The sequence below is a fragment of the Rattus norvegicus genome, chromosome 8 (assembly GCF_036323735.1).
Source record: "Rattus norvegicus strain BN/NHsdMcwi chromosome 8, GRCr8, whole genome shotgun sequence".
NCBI lineage: Eukaryota > Metazoa > Chordata > Mammalia > Rodentia > Muridae > Rattus > Rattus norvegicus.
The window spans coordinates 19,643,867-19,662,447 of record NC_086026.1 but is presented as its reverse complement, the minus strand read 5'-3'; the positions used below and the strand labels follow the sequence as shown (position 1 = coordinate 19,662,447).

At 49.1% G+C, this 18,581-nt stretch overlaps 1 protein-coding gene across 6 annotated transcripts in view; it reads left to right on the top strand.

Annotated features, from left to right (window-relative positions):
* Positions 1-18,581, top strand: part of Amotl1 (angiomotin-like 1) — a 118,889-nt gene that overhangs the window by 86,580 nt on the left and 13,728 nt on the right. For all 6 annotated transcript variants that reach the window (XM_039082231.2, XM_039082232.2, XM_039082230.2 and 3 more), the window contains 5 exons: positions 217-505; positions 2,617-2,761; positions 3,469-3,558; positions 12,469-12,614; positions 16,151-16,300. In XM_039082231.2, coding sequence (XP_038938159.1) covers positions 217-505; positions 2,617-2,761; positions 3,469-3,558; positions 12,469-12,614; positions 16,151-16,300 — 820 coding nt within the window. The remainder of the gene's footprint in view (positions 1-216; positions 506-2,616; positions 2,762-3,468; positions 3,559-12,468; positions 12,615-16,150; positions 16,301-18,581) is intronic.

Here is an 18,581-nt window from a genome sequence, read left to right as displayed (position 1 = left end):
TGGAGAGCATAGACCTGCTCTGCCTTGTGCACTGTCTTTCCAGTGAGAGGAATGTGATAAATACCTCTGAGCCTGAGCCTGCTGTTTAGCAGGGTATGAGGAAGGGCATGGCTGACCCCTGCCGAACGAAGCCACTGACTATGCCTTTGGCCGCATGGCCTTCCTTCTCCCATACTTCCTCTGGAGTCTGACGACTGGTCCTCTCTTCCCTCGCAGTCGCCCCTGCCAGCTGCCTTTTCCCTCCACGGTGCAGCAGCATAGCCCCATGTCCTCTCAGACTTCCTCCATCAGTGGTCCTCTGCACTCGGTCTCCCTGCCTCTTCCACTTCCCATGAGCCTGGCGGCTCCACAGCCCCCACCGGCCTCCCCCAGCCAGCAGCTCGGACCAGATGCCTTCGCGATTGTGGAGAGAGCCCAACAAATGGTAGAGATCCTCACAGAGGAGAACCGTGTGCTTCACCAGGAGCTTCAGGGCTGCTATGACAACGCCGACAAGCTCCACAAGGTACGTGACATGCTGGGGTAATTTGATGGATCCTGGGAAAGAGAGATAGGTAAATAGTGGGCTGTCATTGGCAGGACACCATGAGATGCTTGGGTTTCATTTCGGAGCCACAAGGGTGTTTCACAGAGATCTTATGAGTCTGATGGCCTGTCTGGGCACTTCCTGTTTTGAATGTAATTCAAAGGAAGGAGGATCTTGGCAGCCATTCTGTGAACACAATTCAGGACACATCAGCCACTCATGGTAGCTCTGGAAGAAACAGAAAGGCCTTGTTAACGAGTGGGGCAAAGGGAGAAGCAGCTCCTGTATGAGGAGGCCTAAGGGAGAATCACAGGGCACCAAAGGAACCTGCTCCCTCCACGCCGCTCCGCTCGGATGACCTGCGTACTCCAGGGAAGGACTGAAAGCCAGGCTCTAGCCCTCTGGTGGCCAGGGTGAAGGCACATGTGCTTCTTGGCCACGGCTTAAGGTCCTGCTGTAAGCAGTCACCGGCTGAGAGCTTCCACGTGTGCTCTTTGAGTCCGCTTCATCCTAACATATTCATATGTTATGTCATGACATATGACTTCATTTATGGCCTCTGATTGTTCCCTGCCCAGTGCCAGCAATGGCCGCCTCACCCAGCTCCCTTTAGCCCCATGGAAGGGAAACACTGGAGACTTTATACTTTAAAACTGACCAGACAACTCAAAGGCTGGGTGAGGAATATCCTTCCCCATCCTCCATGGCCTTAGCCGTTGCCTGCAGAAGCCACAAACTATCAGTGCCCCAAGAAACCTACATGTGTGTAGCTCTTATCCGCTCCCCAGTCTGTTCCGACTCCCATCCTCTCCCTCCTCTCTTCCAGACCTGTCCAGAAATCCCACCTTCTCTTTCTCCCAGCAATCCTTTTAAAGTTTCTGCCATCTTTATTTAGCCAATTAACAATTAGGGAAACTCTACATACATACATACATACATACATACATACACACACACAATATATACATAGATTCATACATACAAGTACACATGCATAATACATACATACATTTATACATACAACACACATATATACATTCATACACAGACAGACAGACACAAACACACACGCATACATATTATTAAATCACTTTTTTTTTTACCCATCTGTCCATTAGATGGGCATCTAGATCTAGGCTGGTCCCATATCTTGTGTGTCACCTCACCCAGTCTGCCCTGCACTGCATAACACTGTGCTAGAAGCCGTAGATATTCACTTGGAAACAGTATTATGCCTGACTGTTAGTAAGGCAGTTACAGCACTTGTTGGTCTGGCTTTGCAGTAGGCTAAAGGCTCCACCATTAGTAGCCTTGATTTGATAAACTCACAGCTGCTGCTTCATTCGAGTCGCTGCAATTCCTTTGTATACGATACCTGTGTATCTGTTTACAGTTGGTTGGGGGTGCGTTAGTTCTCTGTACAGCTTTTGACAGACAGCACTCAGTAATGAAGCCCAGTCTGGCATGGAGACAGGAGCAGGATCTCTGGAAAGAGTGCTGTGCTTAAGGATTGGAAGTCTGAGTTTTGGTTGGAATACTTGAGTTCATCCGCACCTTAATGTCTTCCTACGTGAAATTGAAACTTCATTAATGATTATAAATGGGGTTACAGAAATAAGATATTTAGGGAACTGGCGAGCTAGTTTAATGGCTAAAAGTGTTTGCTGCTCTTACAGAGGACCTGAGTTCCCAGGACCCATATTGGGGGGTTTGCATCTGCCTGGAACTCTGGGGCATTCAACACCCTCTACTGAACTCTTTGGGTACTGACCCACACATGTGTGTGTGTGCATGTGTGTGAGCACACAGAGACATGCAAACAATAGCAAATAAGTAAGTAAAGCCTAGAGTTCTCCCTCCCTCCTGTCAGAGAGAGACTTTACTGGGTGTGTTGGACAGCATGACCAGAGACTGTTCTGACAGGGTCACTGAAGCTGTTACGAGACAGGAGGAGGAAGGCGGAGTAGATATGAAGGCTGTGGCACAGAAAGACATCCATGAAGATGCAGCTTCATACTCGGGGTATTGGACAGCCAGCAGCACAGAGGCCCTGTCACAAATGCCACTTCAATGCTAGGTCTTTCTTACAGTTTGAAAAAGAGCTGCAGAGTATCTCAGAGGCCTATGAGAGCCTGGTCAAGTCCACCACCAAGCGTGAGTCCCTGGACAAGGCAATGAGAAACAAGCTCGAAGGCGAGATAAGGAGGCTTCATGACTTCAACAGAGATCTCCGAGGTATGCCTTGTGCTTTCACGCCGTTAACATAGGCGTCTTCCTTGACCATTCTCTGCCTGATTGTGTGTGTGTGTGTGTGTGTGTGTGTGTGTGTGTGTGTGCTGACTTTTGAGAGTTGTTTTTCTCTACTGCTTAAGTCAGGGTCTTGTTATTTCTGTCACACTTAATGCTCCAGGCCAGCTGGCTTATGAAGTTCTAAGTGTCACTCTACAAGAGGTCTGGGCTTACAGATGCAAACCACTGCATATGGCTTTTTTGTGGGTCTGGGAATTGAACCCAGGTAGTCTGGCCTTCACGGTTAGCCTTTTCTATCTAGCCAGCCTCACCTTATTTTTGTGAGACTGGGGATTCTCTTGATGAACCTGGAGCTGGCCAGTACAACTAGCGGAAGCCCTGGGGATCTTCCCGTCTCCATTTCCCAGAGCTGGGATTACAGATGCACACCACCGTGTACAGCTCTCTTGTGCGTGCTAGGATCAAACTCAAGTCATTATGCTTGTTCAGAATGAACTTTAGGGGCTGAGACATCTTCCCAGCCCCCCAATGTTTCTCCTATGATAGCTTGGACAGTGCAGTATTGTTCCTGCCCCCCGAACTGCTCATTCTGGAGCCCTACCTGATCACCCCTCTCATCATACACAGCTCTTGGCACTGTCTGTCTTTCTCTGTTGTGTGATGGCTTGGGTTCATTTCTCCTGTGTTTGCAGATCGACTGGAGACAGCCAACAGGCAGCTGTCCAGCAGGGAATATGAAGGGCACGAAGACAAAGCTGCAGAGAGCCATCACATGTCCCAGAGTGAGTATGTGTGTCTGTCCCAAAGCTGTTACCTTCAAAGTATGGGAGCGTGAAGCAAGGCTCATACCAGCTTCTAGTAGGTTTCGTGCTGTTTCCTGTTTGTGAGTTAATCTAACCTGGGACCGATGGTTCTCAGATGAGTCTCTTCAGTCAGTCAGGGGCAAAGCTGAGCTGTCAAACCTCATCTCAGGGATGTTAAGTCTGTGTATGCATTAGCTACTCTTGTGGCTGTAACAAAACTCTTGAGAAAAAGCATCCTATGGGAGGAAAGGCTTGAGAATAAGGGCCATTATGGTGGGGAAGGGTGTGACAGCATCATACAGGACTGCCTGTTCACATAAGGGTAGGTCAGGAAGCAGAGAAGAGTCTTCCCACTCAGCTTGCTTTCTCCTGTTTCCTTTTTTCATTTAGTTTGGGGCCCTGGCCCACTTCAGGGAGGTTTTTCTTCCTCCGTTATTTCTGTGTGAAAATGCCTGAGACATTTATTAATCTAATGAAGCTGTCCTACAGCTCCTTGCTATCCATGATCCCCTGCAGGAAACACGTGTGGGCCACTGTTTCAAATAAATCACAACCCTTCCTTCCAGGAAAGGACAGGATACTCGGTGGGGGAATTTGGCGCTCTGGGCAGGTCGGAGTGCCAGCCTGGTGTGATTCCCACACACATTCCTTGGGAATCATCAAACTGCACTCGCGTCTCCACGCACGGTGTCCCAGGAACCACTGAACCCATTTCATCCAGGAACAGGGGCAGGGTCTCTGTAGGCCTCCATCCAGATTTCAGGGAGAGGCAAACAATAGCATCAGATGGGTTTTGAAGAGCTATCAGCCAAGTGTGAATTTCTGCAAACTCATTGCATGAAATGAGCCCGAAGTGTAAAACTCCAACTGTCATCTTTTTAAAAAGCTGTTTACAAAACTGTATTCTGGCGTATGTCATAATTCCTGACAACATCACGAGTCAGTGCTCACCGCTTAAAGACAATCCAAAGCAGCGAAAAGTTCGCATGTTTGAGAAGTGGCCATCCATCTTCTCATAACGGCATTCTGACATGTGGGTGTATCAAAGCCCTTCAAGTTTTAACACTGAGAAATAATTGACTAAATATTGTGATTTTTCAGCAGTTTGGCCTAACATCCTTTCTGTCTCCCAAACTGCCTCACGATTCCACCTTTTCACGCCCTGTCTCTATTTAAGTTCTGTCTTTGGCAAGGGGTCGCTGGTGCTAGCCAGGCTTTTGCTCCTCGGGTGATTGCTGTGGGCTCCAGGATGTGTCTGTTGATATTGATGCCATGTATTTGCCATCTCACCTGAGCTTGCATAGGAAAGTTGTGCTGACTGGTTTTATGTCAACTTGACACAAGCTAGAGTCATTGGAAAGGAGGGAGCCCCCACAGAGGAAATGGCTCCTTACAATCAATCTGTAGGCAAACCTGTGAGGCATATTCTTAATTACTGACTGGTGGGGGAGGGCCCAGCCCATTGGGGTCAGTGCCACCCCTGGTCTGGGGTCCTGGGTGCTATGAGAAAGCAGGCTGAACAAGCCAGAGGGGAACAAGCCAGTACCCAGGCTTACCATGGCCTCTGCATCAGCTCCTGCTCCAGGTTCCTGCTCTGTTTGAGTTCCTGTCCTGACTCCCTTCAGTGATGGGTTACAATGTGAAAGTATAAGCCAAATAAACCATTTCTTAACTTGCTTTTGATCATGGTGTCTGATCTCAGCATAAGAGACCGTAAGACATAAGGCCAGGTCTGTGTGTTATTTGCGTGGATGTGCTTTTGGATGACCGTGCGTGGGCAGAGGGAGACGTGCTGGCTGTGTTCTGTCAGGGTATAAGTCCATATTGTATGTCATTCATGCCGTGGGATGAGCACTCATTTGGTCTCCCAGACAATGGCTGAGCTTGGAACAACGGTGTTTGGTGAGCTCACATTCCTGAAGACTTTCATCTCTAGCTCAAAGCAGTCAGGCATCGAGAGCCCCCCTGGACTTATAGGGCATGGTTTGTTCTCTGCAAACGTGCTTTGCTACCTTTCAAAGGCATAGACAAAGGCCACAGGCATTTCACAACTGCTTAGAGTATCCCGAGGTTGATGTGTTAGGTAATTGAGTCTAGGCAGGGCTTTTCAGACAGACCTGATAATGGTGCTTCCTGACCAGTCTTCCCACATGAAACCTTCCTAGCACACCTTCCTCCTTCCTTCAGCGTTATCAGGATTCAAAATGTTTCCCTCTTCAACCAGAATGGATAGATTTCCATGTTTACATAGACCTTTTTCCTTAGTGAAACCTGACAACCTTTTGAATATTGAGAAAATTAGCGTGGCCCCCAGTTAAAGTGCAGATATCCCCCAGTGTTTGTTCTTGCTAGTGTCCACGGTGCTGGAAGGTATCATTCATGTGTGTGGACTTGAATGAATCATCCCCCAGTCTCAGGAATTTGAATACTTAGGTGGTTCTCAGCTAATGGCAGTGTGTGGTAGACTTAGAAGGTATGTGGCATGTGGCCTTGTTGGAGGAAATATGTCGCTAGAAGCAGCCTTTGAGAGTTGAAAGACTTTTGCCATTTTGAATTGGCTTTCTCGATTTCCTGCTTATAACTTGAGATGTGAACTGTCAGCTCTTCCTGCTCACACAGCCCTCATCAGAGAAGCTTTTACAGTATTTGGTGATTGATTATGGGTTTTGTTCACTTTTTATTTATTTTTTTTTTGTTTTGTTTTATTTTTTGTTTTTCAAGACAAGATTTCTCTGTGTATCTCTTGCTGTTCTGGAACTCACTCTATAGACCAGGCTGGCCTTGAACTCAGAGATCCACCTGCCTCTGCCTCCCAAGTGCTGGGGTTAAAGGGGTGTGCCACCACTGCCCAGCTGATTATGGAAACAGGAAGAGGACGTGGATACAAACCTCAAGGACCACCCTTGAGTGACCAGCTTTCTCCACCTAGGTCCTATCTCCTGAAGGTTCTATTGTGTCCCCTAGAAGCACAACCAAGTGTGCAATTCCTGTTCAAACCATGACATGGTCACCCTTATTAATAAAATGCAGGAAGTATAAGTTGGGGGTCAGACAATGAGTGAAAGTTGCACTGTGCAATCTTCCCTTTCATCTTGCCTCTGTAGCCTCGCTCGTGAACAGCTGTAATAAAAAGATGCAGAGATGGGAGAAGGCTGGGCGGGAGAAGGCTGGACGGGAGAAGGCTGGAAAGTGAGGTGCACTCCACCAAGCTTTCACTCATGGTGTGGATACAGAGTGACAGGCATGGATTACTACATCTCTGCCTATGTATTAACACGCTCTGTTATTCCATATTCTCCCAGAAACTCTAGTATTAGAACAAAAGAGAACACAGGTCATCAAACCCTTCTCGTCAAAACCTCAATATCACCCATTCAAGGAGCAGCATCCTATTCAAATGAGTCCTTTGAGACTCTAGCAGTTGGTTCAGAGAAAGGCAAGACAGCCAAACATTAGTCATGACACGTGGATACATGTGCTGAGAATAGGGACTGGGGTGTAAGGCTGACAACTACCTTGGCTCATGCAAAAAAACGAGGGTAAGACAAGGTACAGAGTAAGAAGCTTCATGGTTTTTTGCTTGGTGTCATCCCTGATGTAAGATGTGTAAGTCCGAAGGGAACACAGACATGGACGGATGGACGGACACACACACACACACACAGACACACACACACACACAGACACAGACACACACACACACACACACACACACACACACCCCAATACTAGAAACTGAACTCTGTTCCGCACAGTTGCCACTGAGTTCCGAAGGCCAAGGGGGGAACTACACAGGTCTGCTGGCCTCTGTGTAGTCATGAAACTTGGTGTTTCTCTGGAGGTTCAGTGCACAGGGGTTTGAGGATCTTAAGGAGATCCCTTTCCTATCCCCTAATGATTGTCACCAGAGGAATTCAAAACTTTGTTTTATGACTTTGTCTCTGTGTTTTTCAAATTTGTACAGACTGCAAGAGGACAATGTCAAGGCCAAATTGTTACTGAAGAACAAGATTGTAGGCCACTGGCTGTGTGAAACTGAGCCTTCTTTATCCTTTAGCTTAATTGAGGTCCCCTCTCTCCACTCATCCACCCATCCACCCACCCACCCACATCCACCCACCCATCCATATCTATCAATCATCTCCATCATCTCAATCCCCACCTACATCCTCATCCCCACCTCACCTCTCACCTGCTAAAGTCAGCTTTACCACAAAAACACATCCACCACCTGAGAATATCTATCAATCTTAGTTACAACTTCTCAGCCATTCGACCTCTTTTTAAAAAGATTTATTTTATTTATATGAGTACACTGTCTTCAGACACACCAAGAAGAGGGCATCGGACTTCATTACAGATGGTTGTGAGCCACCTCGTGTAGCTGGGAATTGAACTCAGGACCTCTGGAGTAGCAGTCAGGGCTCTTAACTGCTGAGCCATCTCTCTAGCCCTAGAATTTTCATATTTTAGTCATTCCTTTATGAAAATCAATGACTACAAATTTGTCTGTTTCAGCCAAGGGAAGTAAAAATAAACTACTAGATATGGGGGAAGCTGCATTGAGAGGTATGAAGTTTCATCTTGTTGAGTTTTTAAATGACCACGTCAAGCTTTGTGACATTTTTGGATAAGGCACACCTGGCTAGCCGGGCATGTGTGCTATTCCAGGGTGTGTAGTAAGTCACATGTGAGGCCTGCACAGGGTCTCCACACCTTGCCAGCGTTCAGGGGAGCGAATTCCCCAAGCATGCCTTCAAAGCTTGCCTGTCCGTGTTGTATTTTAACAGTAGAAGGTTCAAGGGTTTCATCCACTTGGTTTGGCCCTGCAGGCACCCCTGAGACAGCCAGGCCTTTACAGAAACAGAGTGTCTGAAGGGTAGCTGTTTATATGCAAAGGAATCTTCTCCAAGTGTGAAAATAAACGGGAGTTAATTCAAGCTCTGATTGTCCCCACCTCGTGAACCGAGCTGACTAAGGAAGACTGCTAGACACATTTTGATGTCTAGCTGCCTCCACACATTAAGATTCTCACACCGATGGTTTTACAGTTGTCGTTTTGCTTGGCATTCACGTGATAGAGTTGAAAATTGAGCTGCTTTGTGTGGGCCACATTCCTTCCGCTGTATAGAGGGCTAGATGGACGGAGGAAGCAGATCACCATCTCAGCTTCACGTGGCGTCGGGGACCCTCCTCACGGATACTGGAGGCCTGCCAGCCTCAACTCAAACGGCGGTTTCTTGGGGAAGCCTCAGCTGAGATGGCAGTTTCTTAGGGACGCCTCCTAAGGGAGTTGGCTCTTCCTGGTGTACACTCCGTGCACGTGCTCCGTCCTTCCCTCTGCCCACACTCATCGCAAGTGTACATTAGTAATGGCTTACAGAGCCATCTCAGTGTTCCCCGCTGCCCAGCCAGTCTGTAAACTCAGATCTGACCTGCCACCCACACCATTACACCCCTGCTCGGCTGTGTTTCCAGAACCTGACACTTAGAGGCATTTAGTAAACATTCCAGTGAAACGGTGGCCATGATTTTCATTTGCTGTGATCTCCTGTGTCCTAGGCTTGGCGAGCACCCTTTCAGTTGAAGGATGGGTGATGTGGGGCTCAGCTTTGGAGCAACCAGTGCTCAGCTCGGCAGCCAGAGCCTCAAGGCACCCACAGATGATCCCTAAGGATGGAGCCATGCTCCAGTACAATGTGTTTACAAAGCAAACAAACAAGCAAGCAAGCAAACAAAAACAAGATAAAACAAAAGACCCAAAAACCAAACAAAAAGCAGGCCATGGGCGGGACTTAACCTGCAGATCATAGTTTACTAACCTTACTTCCCACCATGGTGGAGAGGAGAAGAGGAGAGGGGAGGAGGCAGAAGGGGCAGGAGCACCAGCAAGGGCTGCGGGCCTGGGTATAGGTAAAGCTAACACAGCAGGTGCTTGCCTAGCGCACTCAAAGTCCTGGCTCCTCTTTCCTGGAGCAAGGGTGTGTGTGGCACCTCCAGAGACCTCGAACCAAATCCCATATTGAAACCACTTGCTCCATTTTCCTCACTTATCAGCTGGCTGACAGGAGGAGGACGGAGCCTCTGTTGTGAAGCTCTTGTCCCGGTGTCTGGAGCATGGTAAGTCTCCGGGGATATTTATTAACTTTAGTTAATCAAAAGTCTGTTAAGCACCGGATGCCAAAACGAACATCTTTAATGGTTGTTTAAACTATAAGAATGGTCCTGCAAAACCCATCCTGTTTGTTTCTTGGATGGGATGGACTGTCTGAGAGGTGACATCACAGTCAAGCCTCACTGTACCTACCCTTAAAGGTGCTCAGTCAGGAGACACAGCCAGAATACAGCAAATACAGAGGCGAATGCCAGCAGCAAACCACTGAACTGAGAATAGGACCCCCCGTTGAAGGAATCAGAGAAAGAACTGGAAGAGCTTGAAGGGGCTTGAGACTCCATATGAACAACAATGCCAAGTAACCAGAGCTTCCAGGGACTAAGCCACTACCCAAAGACTATACATGGACTGACCCTGGACTCTGACCTCATAGGAAGCAATGAATATCCTAGTAAGAGCACCAGTGGAAGGGGAAGCCCTGGGTCCTGCCAAGACTGAACCCCCAGTGAACAGGATTGTTAGGGGGAGGGTGGTAATGGGAGGAGGATGGGGAGGGGAACACCCATAAAGAAGGGGAGGGGGAGGGATTAGGGGGAAGTTGGCCTGGAAACTGGGAAAGGGAATAACAATTGTAATGTAAATAAGAAATACCCAATTTAATAAAGATGGAGAAAAAACAAAACAAAACAAAACAAAAAAAAAACAACCGAAGAAAAAAAGGTGCTCAGTCAGACCAGGCTGGCCCCACTGACATAACTCGCTGTTGCAAGGGTAGCTCAGTTAAGTGAGAAGGACATCCCAGTGGATGGTAGCCAGGCACCCTGGGAGCCCATTCTGCCTCAGCTGCCGGTGGGCCTCACGCACAGGCCTTCAGTCCTGCGCTCTGCTCTCCGTTCCCACAGTGCCAAGTGCACTTGGTTCCTTGCTCGGTTCCTGTGTGGACTGCCGGCCTCTCCCTAGTGACTGACCTGCAGCCTCAAGCTTCGGGTCACCAGGCCCCACATTCAAACCCATGTTGTTTGCTCCTTTTGTGAGACGCTGTTCCAGTTGCTTCTCTGCTCAAGGTGCCGGTCCTCAGCCCGAGGTCTATTTTTGTTACATGCACGAATGATTGCCCATGGGAGGAAACGTCCACTGAATGAATGCCCCCATAGCAACGTGCTGGTGCAGCTTCCAGACTTGGCTCTCGGTTTCCGCCTGTGTGGCTGGGGGGATTGATGACAGTGCTCTGGTGACATGATATTAGAGAGATTCTCCTGAAGCTGCCATTGGAGCTGCTTGTCTCCTCTCTATAGATATAAATTCTGTTGGTTTTGTCAGTTACCTTTTATCAGTTGTTCTCACTTGCTTTCTGTTGCTGGGATAAGCACCATGACCACAGCACCCTGAGGAGAGAAAAGGTTTATTTTGCTTCTAGGGGAACAAGGGAAATCAGGGCAGGAACCGGGAGGCAGGAACTGAAGCAAGAGGCCGAGGAGAGTGCTCCCCCTGGCTTGCTCCCTCTGCTTTCTTATAACACAGGACCACCTGCCCAGGGTTCAATTAACAATTATCAGTTATCAATTAATTAGGAAAATAGTCTATAAACGTGCGTACAGGCTGATGCAATGGAGACATTTTCTCAGCCGAAGCCCCCTCCTCCCAGATGGCCCTGGCTGTGTAAAGTTGATGATGAAGTAACCTGAATGTCAGTCATGATGGTCTTCTCTAGTTCTCCGGTAGGATTAATAGTTTAGCCCGTTCCTTCCCTACTTTTGGTTATAACGAGGATTGAATCTAGGCATGCAGATTCTAGGCTGAGCCAAACCTCCAGGCAGCCCTTGACCTTTTCTCTTGAGGGCAGGACTTTACCACGTTGTCCAGACTGGCTTTGAAGTCAGCATAGCCTGGTCAGGCCTTCAGCTTCCCAAATGTCTGTCTGGGTTTATAGGCTCATCACCCAGCCTGGCTCCTTTTATTCTCATGGGACAAGTTCTTCCAGGCATTTTCATACTGTGGGAAGCATGTCTATACGATGTATGTGCAAAGTGAAGATACAGCTTTTGAAGCAGGAAACCCATTTTCTTAAGCAATACTCGTTCCGTGACCTGTGGACTTCCCTGTTCACTGGAAGGCTGCTCAGGAAGGGGATGAGAGGCGGCTGGGTCACAGTCCCAGCCACAAAGGCGTGTGATCATCTTTTGTTGAGTGGGAGAACAGCTCTCCTAAAGCTGGAGTCCCTAGCCCATCTAGACAGGACTAGAGGAAAACCTCAGCTCATCATAGGGGAAGCCAGTGGTCAGGCTGGAGCCGAGAGATCCCTTGTCCTGTTGCAGTGAAAGAGCCCCTCTCTGCTTTGCTGTTCTGGAATGGGAAATATAATACTATTGCAAGGGGCGCCTACCCTTTCATCTCAGGCTTGGATGATGCAAGCAGGGGAGGTTGGAAGCATAAATAGAAACATACGAGATTTAATTGTGAGTATTAAAGTCATTGTGGGAGAATTTGGGAGCCGTTGTCTCCTGTGTGTATGTCCTTCTTGCTGCGCTGGGATCAATCCTTGTGTATGCTTAGCCCATGCTCTCCCACCGAGACATGACTGGGGAAGCATGTCCTGAGAGTTAAGGGCGGGCTTGAGACATCACCCACCCTCCCCTGCTGGCTAGCAGCAGCCGTGGCGTCCCTCTGCCATCTGCACAGTTTTAACGTCATCCTTGCCAGATGTAGCCTGGCAGCGAGCCGCAGGCCCAGCACTTCCTGATGGAGCTCGCCCTGTTTTATTCTCTCCCTTCCAGATAAAGAATTCTTGAAGGAGAAGGAGAAGTTGGAAATGGAGCTGGCAGCAGTGCGGACGGCGAGCGAGGACCACCGGAGGCATATTGAGATCCTGGACCAAGCTTTGAGCAATGCCCAGGCCAGAGTGATCAAGCTGGAGGAAGAGGTGAGACCAGCACGGGGAGGAGTAGAGCCCAGAAGACGTCCCCTGCTGCCCCCGACCCAGCTACTTTACCCAGAACAACCCAAATGCAAACGAATACACAGTTTACCCATCGAGGAACCGGGCAGGATCTGAGAGACAGATATTAACAACATAGCCCGAGAGCCCACAGCCTGTTGGTAGGCAACTGTCCAGTGCTGCAAATAATTGGCACAAACAGAAGCCGCTGGCTTCTGTAAAGAAAAGTCACTGTGGCCTGTCTTTGGGCTCCCAATTCTGAGGCAAAGGGTGGGTGCCGTGGTACTCAGTTGACCCACTTTCGCTTCCTGGTTGGCTGTGCGGTAACCCACATCCCCCATTCTGGAGATGCTGATTTAGCGGTCTGTGATGAAGCTGGCTTTCTAGCTTACCTTTGTAGTTGCACTCACTGTCCCTTTAACCCCAAGAGAGGGACCACAGGAACCATGTACAGGGCTCAAGCCGGGGACTCCGAGCTGTAGTCTAAGAGGAGGAGGACAGGTGTTAACCCCAGGGCTGGCCCTCACCTTCTCTCCCTACAGAGGTGCCTGTCACGTCTATGATGGGGCAACCTAAGCAGGCATCATCTTGGTAAGTAGAAGCTAGGAAATCTGGAGGACGGCAAACGAACACATCAATACTGAACCTGGCCCTTGGCACCAAAGGCATCAAGGGCCATGCCCCTTGGGTGCATTTTAACCCCGCAAGTCTTGTGTAAAAGCTCAAATGCGAGTACTAGCAGGAGAATCCTGAGTGGCAGCCAAGAGCACCTACCTTGTCATCATAGAGAGAATGCCCTTTGACCTTGCAGACAGGAGGTCTGCTCTGAGCAAGGGAGACCTGGAGGCCCCTGTATCGTTGTTCTCAATGAAATCATGTCTTGAGGCCTCCTCTCTGTGCATGGAGCTAAGGGAAGTTCTATGGTGTAAACTTTTATTGTTACCTTTTAAAATGCATGGGAGCAGAACATATGTGTCACAGCATGCGTGTGGGGCTCAAGGGACAACTTTGATGTGGGTTCCAGGTCTGAACTCAGGTTGGCAGGCTTGCACTGCAGGCTTGCACAGTGGGCACCTCCATCTTCTGAGCCATTGTGCCAGCCCTTTTGTTTATTTTATTTATGAGTTCTGTAGTCGCCTTCAGACACACCAGAAGACGGCATCTGATCCCAGTACAGATGGTTGTGAGCCACCATGTGGGTGCTGAGAATTGAACTCAGGACCTCTGGAAGAGCAGTGATCTTAACCACTGAGCCGTCTCTCCAGCCTTTGTTTGGTTTTAATATTCTTTATAGAAGTGAAAGTCATTTATGGGCACTTGAAGGGCCATCATGGTTCCTGTCACTAATTCCTAAACCGCATCATGGTCTTTTCTTGGCCTCCCTTGTATCTGGATGTGTTTGGCTGCATGACTCAGGGTATTTGGCTTTATTCACACTCCCTGTTCATTTTTTATTATTATTTTAAATTTATTTTATGCATATCATTTTGTCTGCATTTGGGATTCTAGCCACAGACAGCTGTGAGCCACCATGTGGGTGCTGGAATTGAACTCATGTCCTCTGGAAGAGCAGTCAGTGCCCTTGACCACTGAGCCATCTCTCCAGCTCTGCACTCCCTGTTCTAATGCGGGTTTCTTTGGAAGGGTTTTGATTTAGTCCCTACAACAGGGTCGTAGAGCCAGGCTGCTGGCAGCGTGACACACAAGCTTCCCGGCATGACACCAGCTGCATGACTGTGACCAAGTCATGTGGCCTCCTGGCCTTCAACTTTCTCGTCCCCCGTGTGGAAGTAGAATAGGACACTGCTCCTTATTGTCCTCAGGAGGATTAGATGAGATGCACTTACAGAGCAAATACCTGGTGGGGCAGTGCTCCGAAAACGACAGCTAGTAGAATGGCTGCCATGAGTCATCCTCATTGGGAAATGCCCCTTGCCAGCCTTACGGTTGAAACATCTGGGGATGGATCCACACATCAAAGGATCTTGCAGATGCTCAGGGATACTACTCTTCACGTAACATTATACACTGAGTGCCTGCTGGCCGCTGGTACTGGCCCATGCATTGGAGACACACTGCTCGCTCTGTCCAGCAGAGACATAGACACACACACTTCATGGTGGCTGTATACTCAGAACGCTGCCTGCATACAGTGGTAAGAGTGTCTGGTGGTTGACATGAATCATTTGCTCCAGTGAGAACGCCAAGCTCAGGAACCTGCCTGGTAGTCAGGTTGTACTCAAGAGTCTGCTAATGTAAACAGTCAAAAGCACCCTGAGAGAAAATCATCCAACTGTCAGGTAACGGCTGTCGCTTCCCTTACTGTGGTGGCTCTGGTAGGGCGAGCAGATGTAGGCAAGGCTCTTGGCAGAGCTGCCGCACAGCCAGAGGCCTCCCTCAGCCGGGCGAGTCACAGCCTGCTGGGTGACAGGGCTTCGGCGCACTGCTGAGTCACTAGTAAGGCATCCGTCTGTTCAACCAGGTGTGGAGAGACAGGAAAACAGCATCCGGTGTCATCTCGCAGAGCACCAGATCCAGGAAATGTTTTGGCCTGATGTCTTGGCCCCAGTTGATTCCCAGGAAGCAGGAAAAACACATGGATTTATGCACGTGAACCAGACTCCCAGAGCAGACAGGGCCCTGAGTGCTAAGGGTTAGGGTTTGGCACTGTGAGTCATGACCCTAAATTCATCCTGATGGTGTGTTTGTGCAATTGTTTAGCAGTCGTTTCCACTTCCTTAGTCATTCCCCCAGGTGCTCCCTGTGTCCTTCCTCTTCCTTCAGGAAGCTACTCAGCCGCAGAGTAGCTTCCTTCTGGAGCTACTCACTCCAGACACTGCTGAGGTGACACTGTTTCTCTTTGTACCAGCAAGTGTGTGCACATGTGCACTTGCATACATCCAAACCATGCATGTAGACCTAATCCCTCTGGTGTAGAAATAATTGTAGCGCATTTGTTACATAGTGCATTTTTATTAATTATATTTTTCATATATTGCTCTTTATGGAAATGATTTTCATTTAGTAGAGAAAATTCAGAAAATAATAAATCCCTTACTCTTGCAGAAATGGCTATTCTACCATAAACATGACAAATACGTGTAAAGATTATCCTTTCTCTTTTTTTCACGGCTCTTTATATACATAATAGACGGGTATGGTTGTGATAACATAACTTCTGGTTTAGGATTTTTCGCTAGGCTTTAGAGATTAGGTGTTCTATACACCAAAAGCTTTCTATTAATCTCCTTTCCAATGGCTGCAAGTGCTATGATTATAAACCAGTAATGAGTCAGAGAGTACCTAGGTGTTCACATAACTCTGTGCAGGCACACCAGAGGGCCCTCCATCCCCAGCCTCCTGGACACCTGGCCATACCTGCCACAGGCTTCTGCAGGATCGAGAGAGGTGGTGCTCACTCCTGCAGTTCAGCTGGGGGGTCTCCAGCCTGTCCCCCAGCCCAGCTGCAGGGTCACTGGTGTCCACTCTGCACTGTTTCACTCAGTTTCTGTCTCCCTCAGTTACGAGAGAAGCAAGCCTATGTGGAGAAGGTGGAGAAGCTGCAGCAGGCCCTGACCCAGCTGCAGTCTGCGTGTGAGAAGCGAGGGCAGATGGAGCGCAGGTTGCGGACCTGGCTGGAGAGGGAGCTGGATGCTCTGAGGACACAGCAGGTGAGTGACAGGACTGGTGAATCAGGTAGAACGGCCTGCAGATTCACCTAGCAGCCCCCTCAGGACCCTCCGATGGACTCTGTGCACCTACATGGCCTCTGTAGAGACTGGGAGTCTCTGAATTGAGGCTAAAAAGAAGGGAATTTTAGGTGACCTTACATAGGGGACATTGACTTATTAGGCCTGCAGGACAAAAACACAGAGGCAGAAGAGGAGGACATGTAAAAGACAGAACCTGGAAAGTGTTGCAGAGCCAGGGCAGCCAGATCAGCTATGGAGGGAGTTGTCCGTGGAAGGCAGTTGGCCATATGTAGAGTGTGGCCTTATCCTATGTCGATGGAGAGCAAGCACCTGGGAAGAGGATCAAGTTAGGGGAACCTGCAGTGAGTCAGAGAAGAACCCCTAAGGATGCTGGTGGTAAACCAGGGACTTCCATGAAGTCTAAGTCTGACCCTGGAGAGCCAAGGAGGAGCTGCAAGTAAAGGAAAATAGGGGTCACACTGATCGATGAATTCATTTGAGGAAGAAACTCAGCAACCTGTAGTAAGACTGGCTGTGAACGACAGTTCCTCCAGCATCTGCTGGTGACAGCCACTTGTGAAGCTTAGCAGTGAGGAACCACAGAGAGGAATATGCCTGTCCAGGTACTGTACATGTCTCCATGTCTCAGCAAAGAGAATTCGTGCAGGAAATACCAGTTCAGGCAAGCTCCTGCCTCTGAGGCTCTGAGGCTCGCCTGGCTTTCTAGGGAAGTGAGTGAGCTCCGTCTGTAGCCGCCCGGGGACATGCACTGCAGGCTCCAATCATCCACTCACTGTATAGGGCAGAGTGGCTGTGACTGCCCTTGAAAGCTGCCCTTGGGGCAGCTCAGCCCTAGTGCATGGTAGGTCCACGCAGGACAGAGACGGTTCTCCCACAGCCAGTCCTTGTCGCTCAGCTACTGAGACCTCTGTCCCCACCGCGGGCCATGCTGACACCCGGATGGTAGACCTTAAGATCTCTGGCTGGCAATGCGAGCTTGGCTGGAGCCAGGAAGAATGTGCTTTTCCAGTCACCATGCTCCGCCCTGTGGTTAGGTGACCTGTCTGTGGACCTCTTACTCCGGGAGCTGTGAGAACAGACTCAACTATAAATAAAGAAGGACCGTGAGTCTGGAATCATGCTTACACGCTCACCCCACACACATTCATCCCTGCACACACTCCTTCTATCCATCCTACACGTACATGCTTACCCCTGTACAGGCTCACCCCTAACACTTCCACCCCATACATAGTCGCTCCCTAAGCACGTTCACCCTGCCCACATACATGGTCACCATGTGCACTTTTATGCCCCAATGTATATGGTCACTCCCTGCACATGCTCACCTTCACTCAAACTCATTCCCTGCACATTACATACTAATACTAATACACACACACACACACACACACACACACACACACACACACACACACGCTCACCACCCCACTGCCCCTCCCCTGGGCAAGCTCGCTCCCATGATGCTTGCTTCTATGCACTCTTGCCCTGTGCCTCCTCATGCCCGGGTGAACAGCGTGATTCAGTTGTCTCCTCTGTAAAATGAGGGAAGCACACGAGGCCCGTCTTGTATTTGCAACTGCAGCTAAGAAAAACTGCACAAGCTTCAAACTGTAGGTCAATGGTTGAACGCTTTTGCCTAGGGTGCATGACACCACAGGACACTTCTACCTTCTGTCCCCTCACACTTATTTACTCCAAAACAGATGACAGAATGTGTCAGAGTGAAGAGAGGAGGGGGGAAAGATGGGTTAGCTATACATTCCCAAGTTAAAGGAGAAGTCTGACTCTGACTCTTCCCAGACCCAGAGACATCCAAATAGCATGCACCCTATTTCCTCTAACTGAGAGTGGAATGGCTGTGCCCTGCCCTAAAGATATCCACCTTCCTGTGTATCACCTCACTGCTTCTCTGTCTCTGCCTCCAACAGGGCAGGACCCGGTACCAGTACCTTCTTCCCAGGTGACAGTCCGCCACCTAGAACCTGCATGTTTGGGCTTCTCACTCTACTTCTGTGCCTTTGTTTTTAACCTTCCAGTATGAGAGACAGCAGTCTGAAATGGCTCCCTGCAATTCCAGGGAAAGCGCCCCAAGGCCAGGACTTGGTCCTGTTCTCACGATTGTGGCATTAACTGCGTGGTTTACAATGAGATGGGGAGGCAGGCCTGAGCCTGAAGCGCAGCTCTGTTATGCGTTATCTAGAGGCATCAAGTCATGAACTCAGTCTCTCTCAGGGAC